The sequence below is a fragment of the Microchirus variegatus genome (assembly GCF_963457635.1).
Source record: "Microchirus variegatus genome assembly, chromosome: 3".
Classification (NCBI taxonomy): domain Eukaryota; kingdom Metazoa; phylum Chordata; class Actinopteri; order Pleuronectiformes; family Soleidae; genus Microchirus; species Microchirus variegatus.
Genome location: NC_139804.1, coordinates 6,327,368 through 6,346,502, shown reverse-complemented (window position 1 = coordinate 6,346,502; position 19,135 = coordinate 6,327,368). Strand labels below are relative to the sequence as shown.

The 19,135-nt window shown below is 40.4% G+C and overlaps 1 protein-coding gene across 2 annotated transcripts; it reads right to left on the bottom strand.

Moving 5' to 3' along the window:
• Window positions 1-1,061: 1,061 nt before the first annotated feature.
• LOC310925385 (high affinity cationic amino acid transporter 1-like) lies at window positions 1,062-17,993 on the bottom strand. 2 transcript variants are annotated; one of them, XM_083887332.1, is made up of 12 exons: window positions 17,939-17,993; window positions 9,518-9,918; window positions 9,279-9,437; window positions 8,658-8,829; window positions 8,431-8,564; window positions 8,117-8,339; window positions 6,044-6,180; window positions 5,771-5,873; window positions 4,289-4,494; window positions 4,014-4,165; window positions 2,332-2,440; window positions 1,062-2,244 (listed from the first exon to the last, which is right to left on the bottom strand). In XM_083887332.1, the coding sequence occupies exons 2-12, from the start codon at window positions 9,885-9,887 to the stop codon at window positions 2,072-2,074; spliced, it is 1,938 nt and encodes a 645-aa protein (XP_083743458.1). In that variant the 5' UTR covers window positions 9,888-9,918; window positions 17,939-17,993; the 3' UTR covers window positions 1,062-2,071. The 2 variants fall into 2 exon arrangements, with proteins under 2 accessions (XP_083743458.1, XP_083743459.1); XM_083887333.1 differs by lacking the exon at window positions 17,939-17,993 and adding an exon at window positions 10,826-10,890.
• Between the last annotated feature and the right edge of the window lie 1,142 nt (window positions 17,994-19,135).

The following is a 19,135-nucleotide window of genomic DNA, read 5'->3' as shown; positions in this document are numbered from 1 at the left end:
ACTGCAAAGCTAATGAACCGAAAAGGGGAAAGAGTCAGATTTCTGTTAGAAATTGGGTGGAAAGGTTCAAACTGGAACCGTAAAAACCTGTTTTTGTTATACAAATATCAAACAAATAACAACAAAACCAAACAAATACGATGTTACGTCGTTTTCCGACGTCAAAGGAGAACAGAAACAAATTAAAATCACGATACTGAAGCCGATTATAGCAGCGGTGGAAGCATTTTTGTGCTTGTGATGGAAGCTCAAGAAAGAAACCCAAAAGCTATTCCACGGTCCAGTGTGTAATAATTAGTGCCATCTAATGGCGAGACGGCAGATTGCAACAATTCTGCCGCTCACCTCTCCCTGTATTTACCGTGTGCACCAGGGAACGACGGCGACTTTGAGCACAAGGAAGAATGTTGTTGTTCCACTTCAAAAATACATCAGGCACATAGACATACAGAGGCTGAATTGTGTGAGTAATGTTGAAGTTCACAACTCAAAAAGTCTGAGCGACCTCACAAACCCCGACATAGGAACACAAAATGGCTGCCATTCGCCTCAATAGTAGAAAAAAAAAAGGTCATTTGCACTTTAGTTTCAGGCCTCGTCTACACGGAAAGACAAACACTGCTGTTTTCTTTGCCGTGTTAAAAACTGAGTTCCCCAGTTTCAGGAAATATCTCCGTCCACATGGAACACGGAAGACGACGTTGGACACATTACAGATATAACAGAAACCCCCAGCTGCTTTTTTTTGCCGAGTTTTTTGTTCAAGAAAGCAACTAGCGACAAATCTAGCTGCTTTCTGTCATAAACCTAAACAATTTCCAATTCCAATCCACCTAACTGTGGGTGGAGACACACACACGAGAACGAGCTGTGGACGTTCAGTGCAGTCGACTGTGTGTGAAACAATCACTGATGCATTTTGCTTATTCAAGTAAAATTGCGATTTTCCCACTATGGGAAGCATTTAGAAAAAAATACAGTTTCAGGTCCTAATACGCAGTTTCCCCCCCCCCCCCCCCCGTGTGGCTGAAACGATCTGTAGACACTACACTGTTGCTACACTGTTACGCGCAAAATACCACGTACAATATTGTTACTGGTATTTCAAATGGCGAGCTTCCACCGGCACAACTCGACTCTCCATGTCACGGCTAAGTTGCATTTCCGCTAGCATAGAACTTTTTTTAGCCAGCTGAGACGTTACTATGTTGTATTCAGGAAGCAAGAATCAAGCTGAAGTGAAGATCAGTTAAAAAGAATTAACAATCCTAAAAAAAAAAAAAAGTGGGTTAATCTCCAACAATTACCAGGGAAATGTCTTGAATCTTAATATTTAACAGTGGATTATGGGGTTTTTAGTCTTAGTCAGACTATCTGGATTAGGCGATTCAAAGTCCAATTATTGCATATTTTTTAAAATGGGATTATCACTTTGTCGACTGAATGACGGGAATAAAAGTCTGGTTTCCGTAAGCAATCTGCTTATAGATGAGCTGCATTTAAGCCTCTGTAATTCATAATAATATAAGAAAGATCAAAATTAACCACTTCCCACTGTGACTTTTATTAAAAAGCACGGTTGGTAGAAGTCACGTTTAAGTTCTATTCGCTGTTGAGTTCATTGTTCAACGTTGTATTCAAAAAAAAAAAACATTGAACAAGTTCCAGTTGTTTAAAATGTATAATAATAGAGTTTATCCTGTGGATTTAGGAACCAAAATGAACACACCTTTAAAGAATAAAAAATAAAATACAGTTTTGTTTTTGGTTCCTTTCCACAGTTGAATTTCCTGATCATTTCTCAAGTGGCAAAAACGTATAAAACGGTTTTAATTTAGACGATAAAACTTTTCATCCCCTCAAATCTACAGCACATCCTGTTTTTACTCATCGTCTCATATTTGGCCGCCAAAATAAATGAGACAATATGTTCGGCTGAAATTAGGAAACGACTCGACGACACGTCGCCGTATGTCTCTGGGATTTGCAGCCATTTTTCAGAGAATTTAACACGTGTCGATGTTTGATAAATCGATTAGAGCCAGATTAGATTAGTGAACCTCCCGTCTCATCAGCAATCTGCGTCATCGTCTCCGGCGGCGTTGGCCGTGTCGCGTAGAAAGGCTTCCTTCTCCGTCAGCATGGGCTCGCCTTTGATGGTGCACGCCGGCGCGTATGCGTCCGACTTGGTCAGCGACGCCTCGGCGCTGTTACGAATGCCGTAGCAGAAGTAGATGATGAAGCCTAGAGGTTAACAGAGGTAAAAGGTTTAACAGCGTAGGAGCGGAGCGCACCATTATTATATTCATACAAGGAAAATCAGTTAAGTACCTAAGGCCATCCAGATGGCAAAGCGGAACCAGGTTCCTCTGTCGAGCTGCATCATCAGGTAGACGTTAATAAACATACTGATGACGGGCACAAAGGGCAGCAAGGGAACCTGTGACCAGAGAGACATGAAAACAATAGATCAGCAGGGTCATTACTGCAGATTTTAGCAGTGATCGCTTACTTTAAAGGTCACATAAAGTGGTCCTGTTGCACATATGTTAGTTATGGAGGTCTACTTATTAACTTGATATTATGGTCAAAAACCTCCTACTTGCTGGAAACGAGCCGATAGAAATCTGTCCTTTTTAAAGCACTTGTCAGCCGCGCTATTTCAGACATAAATCTTGCCTGAGAAGACAGACTGTGTTGTGATTGGCCAGTACCCTGGAAGTGACAGGGTACTGTTTACGTAACTATAACAGGATTTTCAGAGATCTCGCTGAGCCCGAGATTACAATAAAACACAGCGTTCTCAGCAGTGGCTGAACTGTTTGTTTCTAAACTTCAGGGCTTCGTAAACAAGGTAATGACGCAGATACACACCAAAAAAACAGCGTTAATAGGAACTTCCGGTCTAGTTCCGCTTTAAGAGCAGGAAAAATCCTGATAAAAAGAGTTTAAAGCCTGGAAACAGGCGATGAAAATTAGTGGAAAATGGGAAAACATTGTCATTAAAACTGAGCGTATCACTGACGCCGCGTTGGCACTTTGCATCGCCGTAGTTATGCGACAGTTTGCTCTATCAGAAAAATTCTCACAGTTTCTGAAAGCTGAGAAGTTGCACATTGAGTCGATGTGTGGTTATTACAGTTAATTTCACTCATGCTGTGTCAGAAAGCCGGAGAATCAGGGTCTTTTTTGCCAGAGTAGGAAGAACCATGTGTCCATATTATCGATTTTTTGCTAGTTGGAGACAAAATGTTATTTTAATTGTGTTTTTATACTGTATTAAATTTCAAATTTAACATGCAAAATCCATTGTTCATGCATTTTTAAATAAATCTAACTTGTTAAAACATTATTTTAACATGCAGTAAATTGTAAATAACTGCCAGATATTAAAGTTATTCTGAAAAATAGGCAAAAGCACAATTTCTGGTCCTTTTATGACTAAAATTTGCATCCAAAATGCAGTATCTAGACATAAAACACACAAAATATTACATGCATGAATAGATACATAGGAACACAGTAAGGGAAGTGTTTGAGAAGACAAAAGTACATACAATGAATGCAAAAATCCAACAAAAAGGTAAAAAAAGAGGGTATTTTGAAAACATATGTAAACAGAAGGAGAATCCTCCTGTGCACCTTAAATGCTCATTTAAATTAAAAGCTTTTCAGCCATTTCTATTTAAATACAATACGTTGTTCAGTGAGTAAGAATAGGTGACATCTAATGGTGTGAGTGCATTTATTTTTATTTAAAACAATTATACGCTAATGTTTTACATATAGTGTATCAAATTCTTCTCAATAATAACACAGTTACACACTGGATCTTTATCTTTTAAAATTTATTCAGTTGATTAATTTAGTTTGGGGCTATAAAAGTGTGTTTTTACTTATTCAAATCTCACAAATTAAACAAATCCATCTGAATTTAATAATCATATTTTAATTACAATAAAAAAACTGCACCGAGCGATTTGCTTTGAATGTGGTGAGAGAACAGACTTTACCTTGAAGGAAAGCTTGGCCTTGCTCTGCGGCTGCCGGCACACGACGACGCACAGAATCAAACACATGAGCGCGACGACGACGAGGAGAGTGACCGACCAGGAGGCCACGCCTCCTTGTACCGCGACGACACTGAAGACAAACACCAGCACACCTGAAATAAACCAGGAAAGACCGAGCATTCGTTGATGAACGATTCAGAGATATTCCACTTCCTTCCCTCGGGCTGGTTATGTTTTCTTGGGTGTGTGTGTGTGTATGCGTGTCCCCCTCTCACCGAGTATACTCGTGCAAACGTTGACGGCAAAGCCAGAAAGCGGCGTCGGCTCGGTGTTCGCGGGGCAAAGGAGACTCTTGACGGTGAAGCGATCCTCCGGCTGCGGCAACATGTCCATGCTCACCTCGTTGCACGACTCGCCGTTTTCAGTCTCGTCCTGAGTGTTGGCCATCTCGTATGCGAGGCTGGGCTGCTCCGGCTGGTACCTGGAAAACAGTCAGTGTGGTTACAGGTGGCTTAAAAGACCTTAGTCGGACTAAGACAACAATTCGGTTTTCTTATCGTCATGTATGACTGAAAACTTCGGTGTTTTGAGTTTTCTGATATTGGTGATCAAAGACAGGGCCGTGGTGGTGACTTTAAAGCGATACAATCTCAGCATTTAAACCTTAATCACAAATGGTGCCTCTTTAGTTTAGTTCTTTAGTAGATTACAGAACTATAGAATAGTTATCATCATCAATCATTTTATGGCATATCTACTAAAGGAAAAATAAGTAGTTTTACATTCAGCAGCAGTGAATGCAAATCAGAGTAAAATCGAGCTGGTCCTACTCTTAGTCAGACTAACACCTGGATAATGTGCATGTATACACTTAGTTGGACTGGAGTTGGACTGGAGTTGGACTTGGCGTTCTGTCTAGAGCTGCAACTAACAATTATTTTGGTAATCGATTAATCTCTCGATTATTTTCTCGATGAATCGTTTGGTCCATAAAATATCAGAAAACATAAAAAAAACGTTGATCAGTGTTTGTCAAACTTGTCAAACTAGCAAATAATTCCGTTTTAATGATTTATTTGTTTATGTGGAGCAAAGAAACAAATAAAATATTCACATTTAAGAAGCTAAAACAATCAGAAATCCTGTTTTAATCATGAACTTTTGCCAGAAATGATACAGTGGCGGCAGCAACCACACTCCATCTAATTTGCATTACGATTAACGCGTGCACCAGGTACGAAACTTACAGAACCACAACCCGATCCATGACTCCGTCCCATCCTCTGTGACGTGAAAACTGATTAAATACACACTAGCTTATAGACAGATACAGCGCCACCTATGGAGGTGAAGTCGGACGTATAAATCGATTTTCCTTGTTCTCTGCAGGTTGTCCGATTGCCCGGCTTAGTCAGACTATGACCATAGCTGGATTACTGTACGTGTAAACGTACCGACTGTAAAACTCCCGATTCTCCTCCTGCGATAAAATGATAACTATTCCATTGTAAAATGATCTACAGCTCAGCATCACTCTTGAAATTGCCAGGCTTCATAAGCTGCATTTCTCACAGTTACATAACTCTTGAGAACTACAGAGGCACCATTGTGATTCTGAAGCCGTTATATATTAAGGTTTTAACGCCGAGATCATGTTGCTTTAAAGTCGACATGATCCTGTCTTTGATCAGAATATCAGTCATGTAATCCGTGTGTCAAACTTAATCTCTGCGTGTCGAGAGGGAGGTGAAGAATACCTGAGGACGAGCACGCAGGCAGCAACCAGAGTGTAGGCCAGCAAGGTGCCAATGGACATGAGGTCGACCAGGTCCTTCAGGTCAAACAAGAACGCCATCACAGCTGCAGAAAACACAAGAGAGACGCATCAGCATCAGTGATGAGGTTTAAATGTACAGAAATGGACATTTTATATTGAAAGAATGTCTATTTTGTCTGCAACCACGTGTGATTTCACCACCTCCTCCCACAAGAGGGCACTGTTGCCCCTGGCCTCATCTCCAGCCACCTACCAGACATGAGCCCTGCCACCAAGGTGGAGACGATGGGTGTCTTCTTCTCGCCGACACGGGCCAGAAACGAGAAGAGCAGACCATCGCGGGCCATAGCAAAGATAATGCGCGGCAGTGGAAACATGGAGCCAAGGAGACTGAGGCAAGGGTGAAGTAAGAGGGAGGAGGAGGAGGAGGAGGAGGCAGAGTGAAAACAACGGTGAAAAAGAAAATGCTTCTGAACCCTGGTTTCTCACACAAGAACTCAACTGTAGCATCATGCAGCGGCAGATTTAGACTAAGCAGTGTGGTCTTGGTCTTGTGTTAAGACCAGGTGCACACAGGAGGCTCCTCCCACTAGCCCCACCCACCAAGGTAGTTAGTAGTTTTAGGTCAAAACCTCACCTGCCACAAGGCCGGATGTTATTGTAGCTGTTAGAGGGGTTTTGGTTCGTTCGCTGGTTTTAGCCAAACATTTGAAGAGCAGACCGTCTTCTGCCATGGCCCAGATCACTCTGGGCATTGGGAACATGGCACCTAGTAAACTAATATGGAGAAGAGAGAGAGAGAGACAGAGAAAGGCATGCCGGGTAAGTGAATGCACACAACTAGAGCAAATAATTGATTCATCAAATTTAATATTCATGGATTCATGGATCGTTGCCAGGGATCGCTCGGTGCATTTTCGTCTGAAGTCGGAAACTTCAAGGTCAAATTTCCCAAGGCCAAGGGGGCTGAACTCTGAGCTCCGACTCAGGAACTCTGTGCATTAATCCATTAATCAGTGTTTTTAATTCGCCCCAAAGGAATTAGACGAGTTTAAGGTCAAGGCTTGATTTGTTGTAGCGTGGTAGGTTTAAAAAAAGTGATTAAAACATAAACATGAGAACTCATCCAAGGAACTCCACTTTTACTCTTTCAGTTATTAGTCTGTTATAAAGGAATATACACAAGGTTTTTTTGTTTTTTTTATTCTTCAAATGTTTTGGTCTACGATTTATTTAGTAACACTAAGAAACGTGTGAAAAGTATGTGAAGCTAAATTAAAGAAAACATTTTTTTTGATCATTAGTCATGGAACTATGAAAGAAAAAAAAATAATTCGATTTAATCTAACGATGGATAAGGACATTAAAGCATAATGCAATTCTAAAAACTCAAATTTTCAAGGTTTAATAAGACAAAATTACATTACTTACGTGAAATCTTCACGAGGCAAGAGTGACAGCAGTGTGATACGGTGATTAGTTATCAACCGATTAGTTCACATTAGTGTAAAACCCAGATTAAACACTAGAGGGACAGGAATTCTACCCCCCACATATACTGGACATCATCAAAGCAACAACATTAATCTATAAACAGATTATGAAGGTGAAAATGTAGAGTCTGTTGGCAAGGGATAACATTTCAGGGCTGTAAGCTTTCCGGTTTCCGATTCACGATTGATAAATCACATTTGGTTATGCTCTAAAGCTAAAGCTAGCTCTAAGCTAAAGGTATGGTTTTTTAGACTTTTTGGTTAACTTCCAGTTATATTTCGATAGATATACTTCGACAGATTGTTGAAAAATGGCTATAAATTAGTGCTGCGCAAAAGGTAACGTTAACGCATGACACGTTTCCACTTCGCATGATGTCATATTTACGTGCCGCGACACCCGAGTCCAGGCACCGTTTAACAGTTAGCTCCGTTAGCTCCTTTTAGCGCCGTTATCGTGTCTACAGTCGAACTGGAACGGTCTGTTTATTAAAGGAAAAGAGCAGCGCTACAAATAACCAGCGTACCTGTGTACTGCGTATGTGTGCCTCTGTTTTTATAGTTTAGCATTACTTTAGAGACTCATTTTAACAATTGGGAGTCACGTAAACATGACGTCACACACATCTTTTTCCAGTCAGTCGTCATGGAAACGCGTCGTTGACGCAGTTAACGGTTGACAGCACTACTATAAATGTCTCTTTATTTCAACTTCACTGTTCACGAGGTGACAGAAAACTAAAATCTGTTTGGATATCTGTGATCTACAAGCCTCAGAGACTAGCATGTAATCGCCAGACGCTACAGCTAACGTTAGCATGAGAGACTCTTACCTGGTTGACAAGGCACACAAAGAGCCCACAGCCACTGCGTAGGTGGCTCCGTCCCAGCCCACGTACTTAAACGCCACCGGCAGAGGGCTGTTTTCGTCCAGCAGGTAGTACGGCATCATGGCGGTGAGGGCGGCGGACACGCCGAAGTACGCCACGAAACAGATAAGCAGCGAGGCCACGATCCCAATAGGAATGGCCCTCTGGGGATTCTTCACCTCTTCACCTGTAGAGGACACACAACAGACGGGGAGATATGAAAATAGGATGACGTTCGCGAGCGTGTTTATCATTCATTTGACCTCTTTTCCTCTTACCTGTTGTGGCGATGCAGTCAAAACCTATGAAGGCATAAAAACAGGTGGCCGCACCAGAGAGGACTCCGGTGACGCCAAAAGGCATGAAACCACCTTCACCAAGAACTTCCTTTGTTGGTAAAAAAACAGATTCACTGGAAAAGAAGAAAAAAACAAGTTGTTTTAAGTTGAAATTAATACATCACCTTTTTTAAGTTTATGAGGAACAGGCTTTTGATTGAACCCACTTGAGGCTCGAGTTTCTGCTGGCATTGAGGATCTTCTCAGGATCCAAGTTCCAGTTGTCTAGGTCTCCTTTGATGATGCCAGAGATGAAAACAAAAAGCAGAACCAGCACGTTGACGCAGGTGAACACTTTATTTACTAAGGCTGACTCCTTCACTCCAAATACAAGCAGTCCTGCGAAAAAGAGAGAGAACAGTGAGTCATGTCTTCAGACGCGCAGCTTGTGAACAGGCAAGGCAGGCAACTGCTTGGGGCCCCGAACCGATTTTTTTTACTAAGTTTATATACCTTTTTTTCAGTTATTTACAGTATATATAATGTGGGATTTTTACTAAGTTTATTTAGTTTTCTAAAAGCTATTTACAGTATGTTATTGTTCTAAACATTTATATTCTCACACACTTTATTTATTTTCAAAATTACAAGGTTTTTCCATGTTATTATTATTATTACTATTTATAACATAATGGTGATGGACACCGTCGTCTTATTAAGGATTACGATTGAAGAAATGTTGTTTTGTGTTACTGCTACATAACACGGAGTGTCATCTGCATATCGACGAACAATGAAGATGTTACAAAAGATAAATGAAGTTGAATAAGAGGAAAATATATCCTAACCTGTCAAAATAAGTATGATGAGGACAGCGAATATGTCTGGATATTCTGCCAGGACACCGGGGGCGTTGATGGTCATGTATCGTCTGCAGAATTCCTCAATGTGTCCTCCGATCAGCTCATCGAACGTTGCACTCCACGCTCTGGCTACGCTTGAAGTTCCTGTGCGGAGGATAAAAAAGTTAGTATCTGGTGAAGGAGCCAACATCATTTTCCTTCCCTATTTAAAAGTGTCCTCCTACCAATGACATAAGCGAGGATGAGGTTCCAGCCAGTGATGAAGGCCCACAGTTCTCCCACCGTTACGTAGCTGTACAGGTAAGCGGAGCCCGTTTTGGGAACGCGGGCTCCGAACTCGGCGTAGCACAGACCGGCCAGCACGGAGGCCAAGGCGGCGATGAAGAAGGAGAGGATGATGGCGGGTCCAGAGTCGGTCCGTGCTACGGCGCCCGCGAGAACGTACACGCCGGCTCCGAGCGTGCTGCCCACACCCAGGGCCACCAGGTCAAACGTGTTGAGGCATCGACACAAGCGCGACTCGTCGGTGTTGTAGTCGACGACTTTCACCCGCAGGAGCTGCTTCCCGATGCCTTTTAATGTCCCCAGAATCATCCTGGCTGGCACGTGGTCGTAGATAATCGTCCTGTTGACACAAAAACAGCCAGAGCAAGGATGTTATAAAAAAAAAAGAAGCAGCTCACGCTCAGATCTTGTGGGAAGTGCTGTGCAAAAGTTTAATGCACGTTTACGCATGCCACCTTTCCATGACGACTGACTGGAAAAAGACACTCATGACCTCATGTTTTTACGTGCCACGATACAGGGGTCCAGGCACAGTTTACCAGTTAGCTCCGTTAGCTGCATTAGCTTCTTTTAGCGATGTTAGCGCGCCTACAGTCGAACTGGAACGGTCCGTTTATTAAACGAAAAGAGCAGCGCTACAAATAACTAGCGTACCTGTGTACTGTGTATGTGTGCCTCTGTTTTTAAAGTTTAGCGTTACTTTAGAGACTCATTTTTACAATCCGACGTCACGTAAACATGACCTCACGCGCGGAATGTGTTAACGCCGCTAATCGCCGTTGACGTGTTTAACGTTTGACAGCACTAGTTGTGGGATCAAGTCTCAAATGTATCCTTAAAGGTCATACTTGATGGTAGTAATTTAGCTAATTACCAATCAGCATAGAGGGAGGAGCATGAGGAGCACATTTTCAAACCAAACTTTAAATTTTAAAAATTACTAACTTAATCGTCAACTATTTTAAATAATTAAAATAAGATTTCTGATTTTTCAGCTTCTGAAAATGTGGATATTTTCTGGTTTCACGTCTCCATTTGGCAAAAAAACAGGTTAATTTAGGTTTGTGGACAAAACAGGACAATATTTTCTGACATCGGAAAAAAATATTAAGCTCGATTATAAAATTCGAAGCCCTAATCAGAATATTGCTGTAAATGTGTGAACAGTAAAACAGACGAACCGTCCTCTCAGACACAACACAGTGTCCTCTCAAACACAACAGACACAATGCAGACCAAGTACTCACTTTAACTCAATACACCACAGGCAGGAGCTTCTGTCACTGATGAACTCTCACGTTATAAATCCAATCCACTGCTTTCTCTGCGGCGTCGCTGCCGGGCAGGTTAGTGCCAAGGGAAAATAATCAGAGCAGAGACGGATGCTCTCTACAACAAACGGCGCATGTGACTCCTCCTTTGTGTACAAACCATTCAGGTTCTCTGCTCTCAAATAGAACAGTGACGCATGGACGTGGCCTCAGGGCCTGGACATTTGTGACGAGCGTCTTCTCACCCAGGGCTGTCAAGACTCTAATAAGTGATTATCACGAGGTCATAAATGATTTCTTACGGCATTAAAACTGAATATAAAAAGGCGTGGATGTGTCTACCAAAGATTACGGGTGTCAAATTATTTTCCAAAGATTACGAGACTGAAGGACTGAACGGGCCAAAGCCGGTGTTGAACAAATGCGTCCAGGTTCCGATGACCTGGTCAGATATTGGACACAGTTGTAGAAGCCAGTAAATGTCAATAATAGTACATCGGGCAGGAAAAACACTGTGTGTCCTTTTACATTGTGCAAGGTTGTGTGTGTTTTTTTTTCCATCACAGTCGCACATGACGGGGACCAGCAGAGGCTGAGCTAAATAAAGGCAGGTGGGCCGGTTCGAGCCCTGCCCTCCTGTCGGCCAATCACGGAGACGATCACCATCTGCTCGTGACACACAAGGGCATGTCGGTGAATATGAAAACAGCAGCCGCTCACATGTTTTTGGGCTCCTTCAAACGCCTCTCGAGTTGGTAGCGTTCACGCTCGACATGAATCAGGCATGTGAGAGCACATTCCTGTGTCAACGACACAATGCTGACAAACTGCCAGAGCCACTTTTTGCTGAACAACGTTCAGAGCGAAAGTAAAAACACTTATTTTTTGTGTCAGACAATTGTCGAGCCACAGTTCAGAGCGTGTCTGGTTTTTCTCGTGTGACCGGTATTTACTGCAATTAGAATGGCAACAATTAATCGATTACTTACTGTTCTGATTATTCATTAATTTAGTGGGTTTAAAAACAAGCTTTTAATGTGAATATGCTCTTGTTTCTTTGCTCCACATAACAAAAGGAATCATTACAATTGAATCACATTTGAGATTATCATCATTTTGAGGTTTGGGAAACCCCGATCAACACTTTATCCACAATTATGGACCAAACCATTACAGAATTAATTGATAAAATACATCGAAAGATAAATCGATTATCCAATCCAAATTTATTTGGATAGCATATTTAACAACAACAGTTGACCAAGATCCATAAAAACAAGCAATATAGAAACAATAAAAACAGTACCAACCAACATTTTAAGAAACCAACAAAACCAACAAGTTTGTTCAAATACTATTGGTGCGAATTCGCTAAAAGCGGCGTTCGATCCAAGATGGCGGTTTAGACCATAGGCCCGCATTGACTTTTTTGACCGTTGCAACCTAATAAACGTGCGTACCAACTTTCGTTCATGTACGTAAAACCTGACACCAGGTGACCTTATGTTGAAATATGTCAATGTTTGTCAAACCTGGAAATGATGATGTTCTCAAATGTCTTGTTTCTGAGCTCAGTTTTAATTATTCCTTTGTTATGTGGAACAAATAAACCAGAAAATATTCACATTGAAGACACTGAAACATTCAGAAATCTTGTTTACCAATGAAAAAGGCATCAAACCGATTAATCCATTATCAAAATAGTTGAAGATTAATTTAGTGTTTCAGCTCTAGTTTTAACATGCAGTAAATTGTAAATAACTGCCAGATATTGAAAGTTATTCTGGAAAAATTGGCACAAAATATAAACAAACACTCAAAATAAGGCCTATGAACACTTTGAATTTGAGAAAAGTTGCAGAGAGTTTTGCGTTGATTACAACTTCCCTTGAACAAATTCAAAAGACAATTACTGCCAGGAGCCAATAACTCAGACGTCACCGCACTCCTCGCTTGGCATGAGACGGGCATTTAGCAGCGCGACAAAAAGCCCACCTGTTCTTGTGGTGTAGCTGGGGGGACACATGCAAACCCAGGGCCATGTAAATACATGCTCACACAAGCCAAACTAACTTTTCCTTTCAGGCAGAGGATTTGAGCCTTTGCGACTCCTCTAGGGCAACGACGACCTTGTTATTATTAAAGCTATGAAGTGCAAAAACCTAAAAAATAACAAAACAAAACCCTACTGCTCTATTATGAAAAGGAGATACAGCTTCTATTTGTTGCAGGAGCTTCAGTGCGTCCCAAATCCAAATCATGTCTGAACTAGGGCCGCGAATGAAGATTAATCCATTATTTGAGTTCAGTTCAATCATTTATTTATATAAAATTATTGCTATAGTTGAAGCTCTAGCTATTTCGGCAGAAATACCACAATTCTGAGGTAAGAATTATTCCCTATAACTGAATATAACAAGTTAGTATTGCTTCATATTTACAGAATACTAGAATTCTGATTTCTGCTTTTAGAATGCCCACATTCCCAAATGGTACCAAATTAAACCGTATTAATCATTCTTTGTAAGGTTGATGAATATAATTTCACAGTGTGCAACCAACACACACACACACACACACATTGTCACCTTGGTTTTAAAGCAGAGTGTAAAGTCACACCGTCAGAGCTCAACTGACATGACCTTGCAGGCCTTTCCCTGACTCTGTGTTTACACTCGTGTTCCTTCCCACGTGGTTTGTATTTATAAATGTCAGGCTGACACCACACTGACAGCCCAAATACTTTCACAGACACAGACATTTATTTAGATATTTGCGACATCAGTAGCAGTGGAGTTTTAAATGACATAAATGATTATTTAAACGACACAAATGCGCGTTTGAAATTTATTTTCGACAGATTAATTGGACGACACCCAACAGGGCAGCATTAGTGCTCGTGAAATAATTGAAATTGCGACGTTTGATTCCAAACTCACAATGTGCTGCTGACAGAAATGACCTTAAACTTGACATTAACGATGTGGTTAGAGGTCGACTGATCGAGGTTGACTGATCTGTGTTGGAAAGACCGACCTTAAGAAGTCAGGGCAGCAGACAAACTACACTCAAACTACTGGAAATTAAAGGTGCATTATGTAATAAATCAAAAGCAACTAGCCGTAAAATCCTCCTAATATGTCACAGAGACTCAGGAATAATGTTCATATAACAACCTGAACTCACCAACAACAACAATACAGCCAAAATATTTGAATTAAAAAAATATTTTGCAGACTGCAAATCATATTTGTTTTGGCATGTGGCGCCACCTACCGCCATCTACCAATCATTGCATTCAGTAGAGTCTCAGCTGCCAAGCAACCACGGGTTGCCAGTTACGTCAAAAAACGAAACCTAAAAGACCTCTGTATTTTTAATTTGAATGTAGTAACCGTTTTTGGCGGCATTCTTACATATGGCACCTTTAAGACAATAGTGGCCATTTTCACTGTTCTTAGATTAATGCTAGTGCTGGGCACGTTAACGGCGTTAACGTTAAACGCATGGCACGCATCCATGACTACTGACCGGAAAAAGACGCACATGATGTCAGGTTTACGTGCCGCAACACCAGAGTCCAGGCAACGTTTTCCAGTTAGCTCCTTTTGCGTCGTTAGCGCACCTACAGTCGAACTGGAGCTGTCTGTTTAAAATAAAATCAAAGCAACTGTTGAAATTGATACAACTTCCAAATACATTCAATGATTGTTTCTCATTTATAACTCAAAAGAGTGAGCTGAGGCGATGCTTTGCGTGACGTTGCTAAACTGCCGGCCACTGATTGGTCGGACTGCCGTCACTGGAGGAGACGTCTGACACAAGTATCAAGCCGAACAACGTCGAACTGTAGATCAGTTAAAAAAGACTTAAAGGTGAAGTAAGTAGTTTATAGTGACATCTAGAGAGGCTGAAATTTACAACAAAGAACTGCTGCTCTGCTCACCCCCTCCCTTCCCTGAGCGCTACGGTACCCTCAGCTGGTCAAATGTCGTCCTCGTTGTCTTTCTCCGTGTCAGCAGATGAGGTTCGTGAGGCGAGGGCGAGCTACCACGGCCATAGCAGACGAAGCGTAGAGTGGAGGCGGGGCTTCCGTTACAAGTAAAGAGACGCTTGATTTGTTCTCTCGCGTTTGTCCTTACAGGCTTCGGTAGAAACATGGCGTCTCGCTGCTAACAGTGGCAATGCAACCGCGGCCCGCGACCATGTTATTTTACATGACTTTTTGAAACACTACGAAAATGAAACAAAAAATATTATACAGCGACTAGACAATGCAGGAGAACATAATATGTATAAAAAAGTGGATTTTGGGTTATATAAACCCAGAAATACTACACATTGTCACTTTAACAATCTTAAAAAATGTGGGTTAATCTCCAACAACAACCAGGGAAATGTCTATAAATCTCAATATTTAAAAGGAGTCTGGTGTATTTAGCGACAGCAATGCTAATCACGAGCGGGCATCACAAACACTGCTGCTGTATTTCACGGAGGAAGAACCGAACAAATAGCTTTGATGAGCTGAATCTAATGATTCAGTTCCAGTGAAAACAACTGCTTTACAAGTTTGTGCAGTTTCATGCAGCAGTGCGGTTTCTGGACTCCGCCCAGGTTGAGTAGGTACTATTTTGTAAAAGTGGAAAACCAACCTAAACCGTGCTGTGGCGATGTGAACTGTGACCATAGCGCAAAAGGGTCATTAGTATTAGTGATTTTATATGGCGATAGACTCAGTCACACTCAACAGTGAGCACTTCGAGCACCATCTAGTGGACTGAAATGTCAATTCATTCTTAAATGCAGTTTATTTGTTACATCAGATAAAAAATGATGCTCTAAAAGAAATCAGCACTCAAAAGTGATATCATTCACTGCGCATAAAATATCAAGCAAAATTGAATGTCTCAAAAATGTCAAGTATCAGTCAGATTACTCAGAGCATCCATTTATCAGCAAACTCTGTTTGGTTCTAGGATGAGGCAGATTAAGATAAAACCTAACAAACCAAATAATGATGTTTTAATTCTCATGTCGAGACACAGCTGCAGGGTTAGTGACATAGTAACACAGCCAACAGCCAAGGCTGGAATTTCTAGTTCCTTTTAAATATTAAAATTACATTTTTATTGCACATCCTTTATATTTATGTCCTGACAAAACAAGACGTCTGAAACCACTTCTCTACAAAATTAGTTTTATAAATGAAGCGTTGCCAACATGGAATTATTCCAATCCAAACCGGATAAGATACCTTTCTCCATAATAACTCAACCCTAATAGATTTTTAGGTTTTATGGATCGGGCCAGTTAATCTACAACAAACTTCAGGAAATGTATTTAATCCCGTATACGATAGGCTCAAAAAAGTTTTTTTTGCTTATTTGAACCATAAAAGAATAACTTTCAATATCTTTGAAGTTACTTACAATTGACTGCAGATTAAAATTGTGTATTAACAATTTTAAAAAGTTTTAATTAGAAAAAACACTGTAGTTGTACACAAACACAAGATTCCTGTGTTATTTTGCGTGGGAAGCCGGTCAACAAATAGAACATTTTCATTTGTACATAAATGCTGTAAATAAAAGCTACTATTATAGCATTTTCAGGTTTTTTTTGTTAGGAAAATTAACTTAGAAATACATAAATGGGCCCAAATTGATCTCTCATTTCAAAAACCACTGACGACCACTGATATCTGCAAAAAGTCAAACTATTGTGCATCCGTAATTAAAACTCAATCATTTTGGTTTGTGGACGAAAACAAAGACATTTGAGCAAATCATCATTTCCAGGTTTGAGCGAAAACGAAGTAGCATTATCTGGACCAAATGATTTCGCGATTAATCGAGAAAATCGGATCGGTGATGAAAATAATCGTTAGTTGCAGCCCTTTATTGGATTGAGAAAGTGATATCGCGTTATCCCAACATCCTGTGGCATTGAAGCTAGTTTTTTAAACCTATACTTGTCTTAAATGTGCCATTTTAGTACAATATTGAATTAGTTTAGAATAGTTTTCGCACTAATACTAAACGTACTTAGCTTAACTTAAACCTGTTTTAACCTTAAAAGAATAACTTTCAATATCTTTGAAGCTACTTATAATTGACTGCATGTTAAAATAGTGTATTAACAATTTAAAAAATTGTTTTAATTTGAATAAACACTGTAGTTGTACACAAACACCAGATTTCCTGTGTGATTTAGCAAGGGAACACTGTAAATAAAAGCTAATATTATAGCATTTTCAGTTTTACATAATCAGCGCGTTTCTTTTTTCATCTGCAAAATTAATTTAGAAATACATAAATGGGCCCAAATTGAGCTTCTCTGCAAAATCGAATTGTTGTGCATCCGTAATTAAAACTCAATCATTTTGGTTTGAGGACAAAAACAAAGACATTTGAGCAAATCAAATTTCCAGGTTTGAGGAAAAACGAACTAACATTTTCTGACATTTCATGGACCAAATGACTGCGCGATTAATCGAGAAAATCGGATCGGTGATGAAAATAATCGTGACTTGCAGCCCTTTATCGGACTGAGAAACTGATATCGTGTTATCCCAACATCCTGTGGCATTCAAGCTAGTTTTTTTTAAACCTATACTTGTCTTAAATTTGCCATTTTAGTACAATATTGAATTAATTTAGAATAGCTTTCGCACTAATACTAAACATACTTAGCTTAACTTAAACCTGTTTGACATAGTTATTCATAAAACCTGGTTTATGTCACATTTTCTCAACAAACAGAGAGATTAAATCGACACCGTGACGCACGTATACGTGTATTTACGGCACGCGTGTCCTGTGTCTCGTGGACAAACGTGTTTAAATCATCGCCTTTTTCGCGCTCTTCTTCTTCTTCGTGATACTTTTTCAAGTTTTTCTCACCGTGTTGTTGCATCAGCCAGATAAAACAGACCATGTGCTGCTGCTAATGTTGTTGCTGCTGCTGCTTCTTCCTCGCGTGCTACAATAAAACCGCGGTTCCCCCCCCCCCCTCTCATTTACATTAAACGCTACAGTTTTTGTTTTCGTAGAAGAAGAGGTTAAAAACAAAGCGTGAGAGTCTTACCTTCCTCAGGACTTCCCCGAGCTGAGCTTTGGCTTTGACTCACTTGAAATGAGCATGAATGTGTCTGATAGTATTTGTGAGGGGGCGTGAACCTCGTCGAATCTCTTGCTTTCACAGACAGAGGGAAGCCACGCCCTCCTCCCTGAGGCTCCGCCTTTTTGTTTGTTCTTCTTCTTTGGAAGAAATTATTTTAGAAGGAATTTGTGTCAATATTTTCAGACAACACTTTTCACTAATCCAACAAAAGTTTTTAAGAAGCAAAAAATATATTGACGTTATCTTTCAAAATATTGTATTTTATTATTTGAAAACACACTTTTTCTTTGCGCTCCCTCACTTATTCTTTGCGGTCACTGGTTTGATTGAAATTGTATATCAGTTTGAATCCCAAAGAACAGGTTTTAAACTGTACAATATGAGGTAGAATCGCTGCTAAAAAAAACAACAAAAAACATGTTCCTTGTCTATAGCTGTATAGACACTATACACTGTTTTAACACGTATATACATTCAGATTCATTCATTATCTATCTATCTATCTATCTATCTATCTATCTATCTATCTATCTATCTATCTATCTATCTATCTATCTATCTATCTATCTATCTATCTATCTATCAGCTTAAAGGTACAATGTGTAGTATTTAAGGGTTTATATAACCCAAAATCCACTTTTTTATACATATTATGTGCTCCTGCATTGTCTAGTCGCTGTATAATAGTTTTTGTTTCATTTTCGTAGTGTTTCAAAAAGTCATGTAAAATAACATGACCGCGGACCGCGGTTGCATAGCCACTGTTAGCAGCAAGACGCCATGTTTCTACCGGAGCCTGTAAGGACAAACGCGAGAGGACAAAACAAGCGTCTCTTTACTTGTACCGGAAGTCCCGCCTCCTCTCTCTCCGCTTCGTCTTCTAGCGGAGAGAGAGGAGGCGTGGTGCCCGCGACCAGGTGCTCGCGGGCACCACGTTGGTGACCCCTGCTTTAAAGGGACAATATGTAGTATTTATGGGTTTATATTACCCAAAATCCACTTTTGTATACATATTATGTGCTCCTGCATTGTCTAGTTGCTGTATAATAGTTGTTATCAAAATAATGTTCTCTCGCGTTTGTCCTAGTTAAGTAGTTTATAGTGCCATCTAGAGGAGAGGCGGAAATTTACAACAAAGACCTGCTGCTCTGCTCACCCCCT